At 43.1% G+C, this 10,501-nt stretch overlaps 1 protein-coding gene and 1 pseudogene across 1 annotated transcript in view; both read right to left on the bottom strand.

Moving 5' to 3' along the window:
* Gpr156 (G protein-coupled receptor 156) overlaps positions 1–10,501 on the bottom strand; it is an 86,195-nt gene that overhangs the window by 20,063 nt on the left and 55,631 nt on the right. The window contains exons 4-5 of the mRNA XM_005344971.2: positions 6,601–6,730; positions 6,181–6,291 (exon numbers count right to left, since the gene is read on the bottom strand). Coding sequence (XP_005345028.1) covers positions 6,181–6,291; positions 6,601–6,730 — 241 coding nt within the window. The remainder of the gene's footprint in view (positions 1–6,180; positions 6,292–6,600; positions 6,731–10,501) is intronic.
* LOC113458296 lies at positions 5,112–5,263 on the bottom strand (annotated as a pseudogene).

The raw sequence follows: 10,501 nt of genomic DNA, 5'->3' as shown, positions 1-10,501 counted from the left end.
CTCAGTCCTGCCTTGCAAATGCCCCTGGTCTGGATCTGCTCCTGCTCCCATGGAGCTTGCCATCTCAGGCCTGCTCAGGCCTATGTTGCTGGCTCAGTTCCCTCCCGTGGAGCTCGCTGCCTCAGGCCTGTCCCAGCCTAGGTCGCTGGCCCCAAGAGCTCTTTTACAAAAATGTATTCATGTATTGTGTTATATGTGCATGTTCATACACTCAGAGGAAGGCCAGCTTGTGGAAGTTGGCTCTCTTCTTCCATCACACGGGTTTTAGAGCTCAAATTCAGACCATCAAACTTGGCAGCAAGCGCCTTTACTCACTAAGCCTTCTCAATACCTGGGCTCTTCATTTCTGCAGTCAAAAATCCCACTATCATCTGTCCAAGCAGTCACTGGGATCCCTTTTCCATATTAAGTAGTTGCTGCTCACATCTCTCCTCTCTGCATGCATCCTATAGCAGGTTCCTGACAAGTCCATTTCCCTTTCACACTGCACTAAGGCTCAGCATGAGCGGCAGAGACAGGTGCTCATCTTGGACTCTTTTCTTTTATGAAGTGAGAATGTTTTTTATGACAATAAATCTTAAACTTTTTATGACAATTTAATAAAAATATGTATAACACTGTTGATTTTTATGTTTAGTTCTTTATATATTCTAGCTAACTATCTAATTTGTAAAGTGTTTTCCATTCTGTAGGCTTCTGCTTTGTCCAAATGATGGTGTCCTTTCTGTACAGAAGTTTTTAGTTTCACAAAGTCCCGTTTATTAATTGTTGGTTTTAATGCCTATGGTGTTGATTCAGAAAGCCTCTACCTGTGTCAGAGAGTCCAAGCCTATTCCCACTTTCTTTTCTACCAGTTCAGGGTATTTGGTCTAATGTTGAGGTCCTTGATCTATTTGGAGTTCCCTTTTCCACAGGGTGGATGTGGTAGATCCACGTTCTTGACAACCACCAAAGGAAAGAAGCAAGCTAGTTATAAAGTTCGCAAGAGCAAGATAAACTTTGCTTAATCAAATTGCTCACAAGAGAAACCACTGCTAGCAATTAGGGAAAAAAACAAACTCTGTACGGAGAAGCAAAGATCAGGAGTCAGACCTCACCATATAAGGTCAAGTGAGAAGACACTGGGAGAGATCATCTTCATCCAAGTACGGAAACAAAAGGAAACATTCGAAGGTTGGGATGCAGCTAGCGGTAGATCCACTGCCTAGTGTGAGTGGCTCTGTTCTCCACCCCCAACACTACACAACAAGCAAGTGGCACTATATCTTTTGGAAATACAGTCACAATAAAGACATATTCAGTCCTATGAAGCTGAAAGAGTTCAGCACTTCTACACTCACACTAGAATGTTTTTAATCCTTCAGATCAAAAGGGAATGATACCAAATGAAAATGAAGATATAAGACTGAGGATGATTATATACTTCTTTAATTCCAGCACTTGGGAGGCAGAGGCAGGTGAATCTCTGAGTGGCAGGCCAATCAGGGCTACATAGTGAGACCTCATCTCAAAAAACAAACAAACAAAATGTGTACAGGAAATTAAGAGCACTGGAAATGTCAACTATTTAGGAAAATGTGTAATTTATTTTTCCTAAATAACTTTATGAGATAATTGTTTAATAAAAATTACAACAACTGAGTGGGGCTTATAGTACATGTAAAAATGAAAGCAATAGCACTCAGAATAGGATGAGAAGAAAAGGAAGTGCACAGCTTCATGGTGACAAGTGCACAGCAATAGCGCACAGATTGGGATGAGAAGAAAGGGAAGTGCACAGCTGCGTGGTGATAAGTGCACAGCAATAGCACACAGATTGGGATGAGAAGACAGGGAAGGACCCTGCTGCGTGGTGAGAAGTGCACAGCAATTTTACCATTGTCTACAAAGCTCTCTAGAAACCGAAGAGAAAAGAATCCTATCCAGCTCATTCTACATCAGAATTACCCTGATACCAAAACTGGGTAAATGAATGCACTGTAAGACAAGAAAACTGCAAAGCAATAGCCGCTAAAAGCATAAGTGTGCAAATCCAAACAAAATTATCATAAAGAGGAATGCTACCAAACACAAAGCATATAACAGCACATGACCAACTTAAATTTATCCAGGAATACAAGTCTGTTTGGGAATCCTACAATCATTTAAACACAATCCGTCATATGAGCAGATGAGACAAGAAAATAATATGACAGCTTCAATAGACAAGGAAATTTGTTAGACAAAACCAAACACCAATATTGATAAAAATGATCAGGAACCTAAGGGGGGAAACAAAAACTTTCCACAAGTGGAAAAACAGAGTCTATGAAACTGCAGCCAACATCCATGCTTTTGCTTGTTCTTTAAAATATTTTTATTAGTATACATTAATTATACATGATAATGCAACTCATTATGACATCTTCATGCATGCATGAAGATTCTTTTTGTTTTTTGTTTTGTTTTGTTTTGTTTTTGAGACAGGGTCTTGCTTTGGCTGGCCTCAGACTCACCGAATTCCTGCCTCTGCTTCCCAAGTGTTAGGACTACTGGGATAAGCCACACACCCAATCTAATCTTACTGGGATAAGCTTAGTATGGAAGGGCTTCCCCATCAGCCAAGAATAATTGAAGGAAGCTGGAAAGCGGGCTCATTCTTGAAGAGCGCCAGAAGAGGCCCAGTTTCCAGCATCCACGTGGAGCCTCACAAATATCTGCAACGCCAGTTCCAAGGGATCTGATGCCCTCTTCTGGCCCCCTTGGGCACTGCATGCACATGGTGCACAGATACACAAGTGGTCAAGACACACATATTTATATAAAATAACAACCATTGAAGGATATTTTACTCATCACCTCAGTTTGAAGTTGTACTATGCTTTTTCCAGTTCTCCCAGAAAAGAGCTCTGTACTTACGGGTGATGTGACAACAATGCAGAGAATCTAATGGAGTCTATTAAAGAGTTGCTGGAACAGCTGGGCAGTGGTGGTGTACACCTTTAATCCCAGCACTCGGGAGGCAGAGGCAGGAGGATCTCTGTGAGTTTAAGGCTAGCCTGATCTACAGAGCAAGTTCCAGGACAGGCTCCAAAAGCTACAGAGAAACCATGTCTCAAAAAACCAAAATTAATAATAATAATAATAATAATAATAATAATAATAATAATAATGAAGTTGCTACAAGTCTGCACATGCTGGAATGACTGTAGAGGTCTGGCATTTTGGAAGCTGAGACAGGAAGACCACCATGAACCCAAGGCAAGCCTAGATGACAGAGGTCAACTTGGACTATATTATGAGACCATCTTAAAAAAACGACACTGCTAGAACTCTTATGGAATTTAGCAAGGTTGAGACATACACGGTCAGCACCAAAACCCATCTGTCTGTCTGCGTCTGAGCAAAAATCAATATAAAAGTATAGTTTACAAAACAATAAAACATGCAACATATAACAACTTAAAGAGTAATAAGTCTGGAAAAATACGAGAAAGCTCTATACTGAGAAATACCCAATATTGCTGAGATAAATTAATAAAAACCTAAATAGGTGGAGACATGTACAGTATTTATAGATTAAAAGCCATCATTGTTAAGAAATCAATTCTCGATAGTTTAATCTTAGATTCAAAGCGTTTCCCATCATAATCCTAACGTGATTTTTACACAGATTGGCAAACCACTTTAAAACCTTGTTTGTGAGCTGGTGAAATGGCTCACAGGTAAAACTGCTTGTCAGCAAGCCTGATGACCTGAGCTGATCCCCCGGTCTCACATGGTGAAAGGAGAGAGCCATACATACGCTGTGGCCAGAGTGTCCATTCTGTCACACACACGCACACACACACATGAAAAAAAAACCTCTAAAATTTCTAGAAGTAAACTCAGGAGAAAAAATAAAAATTTTGATGACACCGATTAGGTAAATATTTCTTATATTTCATAACCAAAGCATGAGCTATGAAGAATAAGTTAGCGCTGGAGTGGGGCACACATCTGTAATTCCAGTACTCAGAAAGCAGAGGCAGGCAGATCTCTGTGAATGCAAGGCCAACCTTGAAGTGAGTTGTGAGTTACACACAAGCTAGGGCTACCCAGTGAGACCTCACCTCAAAAACAAAAACAAAACAAAAACGTGCAGAACAAAGTTAAGCACACACCGGCTATGTGCGCCAACCATTCTCCTCTCAAGTTTTGAGCAAAGAAAATGGAAGCATGTATCTATGCAAATATGAGGACATGAATGCTCACACCATCTTTATCTGTATTAGTCCCAAACTAAAAACAACTCCAACTCCATCAGTGGACAAACAGATAAACTACTGCTGTACACAGCAATGTGGATGAGTAATTATATTCAAAATAATTACATGAATAAAATAAACCAGATTAAATGAGAGTACCCACTGCATGGTTCACAGCAGGCAGTCTTCCCTCTGAAATATGTCACCAGCAGCAAAATTGTATTTTCATTTATTTATTTATTTTTGAGATAGGGTCTCATGTTTTCTTACTATATGGCTAAGGATGACTTTGAACTTTTGTTTCTCTTCAACGATTTGTTTTTAGGTGCTGGAGAGATGGCTCAGTGGTTAAGAGTACTTGCAGAAGATCTACATTTGGTTCCCAGCGCACAAGTAGTGGCTCACAGCCATCTGTAACTCCGGTTCTGCGGGATCTGATGCCCGATTCTTACCTCCTTGGTCACAGGCACACACACAGTGCACATACATACGTGTAGGCAAAGTACTTATACACATAAAATAAATATAAAATTTGTTTTTTTTTAAAGATTTATTTTTAGTTTTAAATTAAACACATGTGTGCACTTTTGCGTAGGTATGTGCGCATGCCCAACATGGCTGCTGAGAACCCACTGCGTTAACTGCTCAGCTATCTCTCCAGCCCATGATTCTACTGATGTAAAACCCTGGAAAAGGAAAACTAATCTTTAATGCTGGAAACCAAAACAGTGATGTCCTCGGGATAAGGAGGGACAATGTAACAATGTGACAATGTAACAATGTGACGATGTAACAAAGGGCAGAGGATGCTGAGCGTCTGGGGATGGTGATGTTTGCAGGATCACATGTTTCATGGGTTGACATAATACCACACTTTTTTATTCAGGAGAGAGAGCTAATACAGTCCCTCACTACCACAAATTATGCAGCCGAGTTTCCTGTGTGTGTGGAAATCTCAGGAGTCAGCTCACCCTAAGTGTGTGAGCCTCTCTCTGGAAAAAGTTCCTGATCATGGTGTTCCCCTGCCAGGTAAGTATCTTGTCACACTTTTAATATTGTATTTCTTGTGTGTCAATTCTGCCTAAAAGAAAGAAAGAAAGAAAGAAAGAAAGAAAGAAAGAAAGAAAGAAAGAAAGAAAGAAAGAAAGAAAGAAAGAAAGAAAGAAAACAACAACAACAACAAAAACCCCATAGTTTTGAATCCGTCCTTTTAGCCAACTTTCTGCATCTGTGTGCTTACAGCAAAACTTTTCCTAAGTAGCCACCGTGATCCAATAATGTTTGCTTTTTAACATCCCATAATTACAGAGAAGCAGTCTGACAGAATTAAATATAAAAGTCTGGGGAGTCTCTAGCCAAAGAGACTCATGGTCTGGGCAGTCCTATCAGGGAATCTGATAAAATGGAGGAATATAGTTATAATAAATGCTGGATGTCAGGGTCATGCAGGTGACCTAGCTGCTGCAGGGCTTGCTCAGTCAATTCTTCCTGCTGAGTCCTTTTTATGCTCACTGCTTTAGCTATGCCCTTCTCTGGGCAGAAAATTGCCTGTATAAGAAAGACCTGCACCCTAGGGAGAGGAATCTTTCTGCTTCTTGCTGTAGCTTCTCTACACTGCCTCTTTCACTTACAGCTCCTATCTGTGCCAAGAGCCAGTCTCTGGGCATCTTGTTTTCACTCCCACTGTGCCAGGAACTGGCCAGCTCACAGGTTCCCGTGGAGCCTGGTGTACTTAAAGCAGCCCATGTTCCCAGATCTAGTTCCCGGCTGCGCTCACTCTCAGTCCTAGAAGTCTGGGGCTTTACGGAGCCACGCCACTCTAAGGATTGAAGTGAGGAGCAAGAATTCCAGCCATCCTATAGTTATCCTAGAGATCTGTACTAACTTCCCCAGCTCTGAGCCTCCGTGGAGCTCCTGCTGCCACCCAGCATTGTGTACCGGCTGTCCAACTCACCACTCTCTTGTCGGGGACCCTCTGGGTGAAAACCTTGTAGAGTCGCCAGCTCTTCCCCAGAATAGGGCCGAACACAAGGGATGTCCCAATGCATAGCATGGACAGTCTCATCTGAGGGCAAAGGAGCACAGAAGCAAGAGTCACAGTGGAACCTTCCTCCATCTTCAACATCTCAGGTCCACAGAGGATGCGGGGTAGAAAGTGGACCTCTCTGAATGTGCCCATAACATGGACACATAGCTATAACACAGATACACAACTATAACATGGATACATAACTGTAACGCACATACATAACTATAGCATGGATGCAAACTACAACATGAATACATATCTACCACTCATAGAAAGAGCCATGATCATGGAATGTCATCAAAATCTAACACGGTGTCCGAAACAAAATTTCAAAGTGTCACCTACCTGAACGAGCGCTTCCATTGAATTCCCCACTGAAGCATCTTGAATCCCAAAAAGGTAGGCACTACTGTAAGTCAGACAGCTGCCCAGCAAGGTCACAATGTTCAGATTGGGGCTGGACATCTTCACAATCCTAGGTGGAAATAGGAAGAGTGGCATAGCTGTGACCCATTGCACCCGTGTCGAAGTCATGCCAGAGCAATGTCCTTCTAAGGACAATCCCCACTGCAGCCCTGTCACTGGGGAGAAGCCACTGTGCACCCTCCAAGAAACTTACGGTTTATTTACATGCACTTAAAAACAACCAAACCCTGTTGCTTTATTTTTTATGTTTTGAGATAGGACCTATTGTAGCCCAGGCTGGCCTTGAACCTGCTATGATGCCCTTGAACTCTCTTGCCTCTATCCTGTGCTGGAATTGCAGGCAAGTGTCAATATGTCTAATTTTAAAAATAACTTATATACTGGACGTCATGGTGCATACCTTTGATCTCAGGACTTGGGAAGCAGAAGCAGGCAGATCTCTGTTACACAGAGAAATCCTGTCTCAAAACAAACAAACAAAACATCAAAAATGTTTCGAAAGTTTTATTTTATAAATATGAATGCTTTGCCTATATGTGTGTATGTGTGTGTATGATGTACATAGCTGGCGCTATGGAGAGCGGTGAACCAACCATGTAAGTGCTGGAAACTGAACCCCGGTCCTCTGCAATAGCAACAAGTGCTCGGAACTGCTGAGCCATCTATGCAGCCCTCCTGGCTTTTAATTTCTTGAACACAAATTCTTGAATCTCTTGCTTTTATAACAGAGACTTTGAAAGGAAGGCTGACCATCGACACATAGATGACGCCAGAGAAGGACGAGGACTTGGTCGGTGAAGTTGAGGCTGTTAAGGGACAGGCCAGCGTATGTAAGCCACAGCCCATGGGTGCACAGGGGGACAGCGTGGGGCTTGCAGAACTGAGCTGTAAGGGAGACTACTGTTTGCAGAGGGGTCTGGGTTTCTTTACATACACTCATTGTTACACGCACACATTGCTTTTCTTTCTTTACTTGACTGAAACAAGAGGCAGCAGAGATTAAAAACAGGGGATTAAGTTAGGGTCGTTTTTAGGAGGGGGCAAAACGAAGACAGTGGTGGATGGAGAATGCAGATAGCTGAGGTCCTAGACAAAGTCGCACTGGCAGAGGCTCAGGGTGTGATGTTAATCTAAGGCGGAAATCAGGCTTATTCTGTGGATCACTGATGTCTGACCAGGGCTTGAGACCCTTTTCCATTAGCCTCCCACAGGCTCCTACACATAAGCCATGACCACGATGGCGGCCTTCTCATGATTTCCTGCCAGGACCTCGTAGCTAACTATCTGCTTGTCTACATCACTGACGAACAGCTTTACAGCCCAGCCCAGCCCAGCTCGGCACCTACCTTGTTCGAACGCCCTACTTTGGTCTCGTTTGCACAATCCAGTATTTCACAGATCCTAATTTGGACTTCTCCCCCTTTCTGACTTAGTGAAGAGGACCCCTGTCTAGTTATTTCTGAGGAAATAGGCATTCTCTAGCATTCACGTCTCAAGCCCTGGTGTAAACCCCTTGTCTAGGTAAACGTGCCGTGGACCCAGACGTGTATTTGTTTTTTTTGGTTTTTTTTTTTTTTGGTATTTTTTCTTGAGAGGTTTTACTGAGGGTATCTCATAAAAGAAAACATGAATAGGAGATGATTAACCTGTTTAGTTTGGCTGAGTGAGTGAACACCTGTGAAGCCATGTTAAGTGTCAATCAGCTCCAATTCAGTAGGTAATGACTTGTCTGGGGACCATCTTTGCTGTGTGTGGAGGTATTCAGCCACCATGTCATTTTATTTTTCTATTGAACTAAATGATGAAGTCTGCAAAGCTGAATGTCTTCCCTCATCTACCAACATGCAGAAGATTTCATAATGCCAGGAGAGTTGGGCCTCATGAGGCCCCGAGTAACTAACTTCCTGAGCCTAACTTGAGTTTGAGGAGAGAGGAGTGAGTCAGCACAGCCTGACCTAGACGCGCCTCTGTCTAGTCACCACTGACATGGCAGGATATTATTGGCCCTTATTCCTCACTCCACTACCTCAGCCCTACATAAGTTCCTGCTCTGAGGCAATCAAGTGAGCTCCTGCTTTAACAGACTCCCACCTCAGTGTGTGTTTCTCCTCGGTGGCCAGGGGGGAGGTCTGGATTGTCAACATTCACCGCCCTGCTCAGCCCCAGGGAGAGATCAGCTGGAGCCACTCTGCCTCAGCCCTATCTGCTGGAGAACCCGGCACAGGAGACTTAAATATTACACACTTAGTTACAATGACATGACTTGTGTTACACGTACAAAGAGTTGAAAGTCTAGACTAGGGGGGCTGGAGAGATGGCTCAGTGGTTAAGAGCACTGCCTGCTCTTCCAAAGGTCCTGAGTTCAATTCCCGGCAACCACATGGTGGCTCACAACCATCTGTAATGAGGTCTGGTGCCCTCTTCTGGCCTGCAGACATACACACAGGCAGAATATTGTATACATAATAAATAAATATTAAAAAAAAAAGAAAGTCTAGACTAGGTGACTAGCAGTCAGAAAACAAGGTGTTGGGGGGTGTTGGGGATTATATAACAATCTCTTTTTTCTTTTCATATTCATTTATCCACTAGAAACGTGAGACAAGGACTTACTCAATTTTCTGTTCTCCAGGAGACTCAGGACATGCAAACAAACATCTAGGTCTTGTTTAATCCTGTATTGTCACTCTTGTGGTCTAGTAGACCCAGGAGCTGTGGCATTCACCAGCTCAAACACTGGCCTCTGAGACAGGGGACTTTGAGAGTTACTGAATTTGGAAACACAGTTCAAGGTTGTATCTGGGCAAGTTATGGCTAGGCTAGAAGGAAACCTCCCTTAAAACATCACAGGGCACACTTTATACGACACGTCATGAGTTGATGCAAAGGCTAACACTGAGTAGCTTGGTTCTGTTTAAATTTATGGGTATGGGTGTTTTGCCTGTATGTGTGTATGGATGTCTGTGCACCAGTTGTATGTCTGGACAGGAACAGGCATCAGATTCCCTGAAACTGGAGTTACAGATATTGGTGAACCGTGTGGGTGCTGGGAGGAGTTGAACCTGGGCCTCTGGACTGCAGTGAGCAGTATATGCTCTTAACCACTGAATCGTCTCTCCAGCCCCTATCACTGAGCTCCGTCACAGCTAGAACAAATACAGGAGTCATTCACAGCTCAGCAGTGGAAAAAATTTATTTCTGAGAATCTGTTGAGTTTTTCATTCAGTCTGCTAACTTGATCCTATTATGTTACAATAAGATTATAAATGTATGTCATACACAACTCCAGCTTTATTATGTGATCTGCTGTCATGCCACAGATCTGATCTGCTGCCATTTTGTCGATTTGGTTTGAGTTCATCAATCCAAATCCTGCACACCTCACGCTAACACTATAGCATGACCTCTAACTATTGGGCTTCACGCCTGTGCCGCCCTGCGGCTTCATCCCACCTGGGCCTCCTTAGAGGACCATCCAGAGAGGTCAGTGTGACCTTTCAGCCCCCTGGGCTCTACATCCGCTCATCAGAACAATTTCATTTTACTTTGCTTCAGGGTCTCTGGATCCTTTGTCTCATCATTTGAAAGAGTCCTACTATCAGGATTTTGAAACATAAATATACTCCCCCCACCCCACCCCACCCTCATTAAGATAGGGCCTCACTGTGTGTCCCTGACTGTTCTGGGACTTGCTGTGTGTTCCAAGCTGACATTGAACTCACAAAGACCCACCTGCCTCTGCCTTTGCCGGGATCAAAGGTGTGTACCACCGCATCTGGCTCTCTCTCTCTCTCTCTCTCTCTCTCTCTCTCTCTCTCTC

This window comes from Microtus ochrogaster, chromosome 2, assembly GCF_000317375.1.
Source record: "Microtus ochrogaster isolate Prairie Vole_2 chromosome 2, MicOch1.0, whole genome shotgun sequence".
Lineage (NCBI taxonomy): Eukaryota > Metazoa > Chordata > Mammalia > Rodentia > Cricetidae > Microtus > Microtus ochrogaster.
This window is presented reverse-complemented; position numbering and strand designations above follow the sequence as displayed.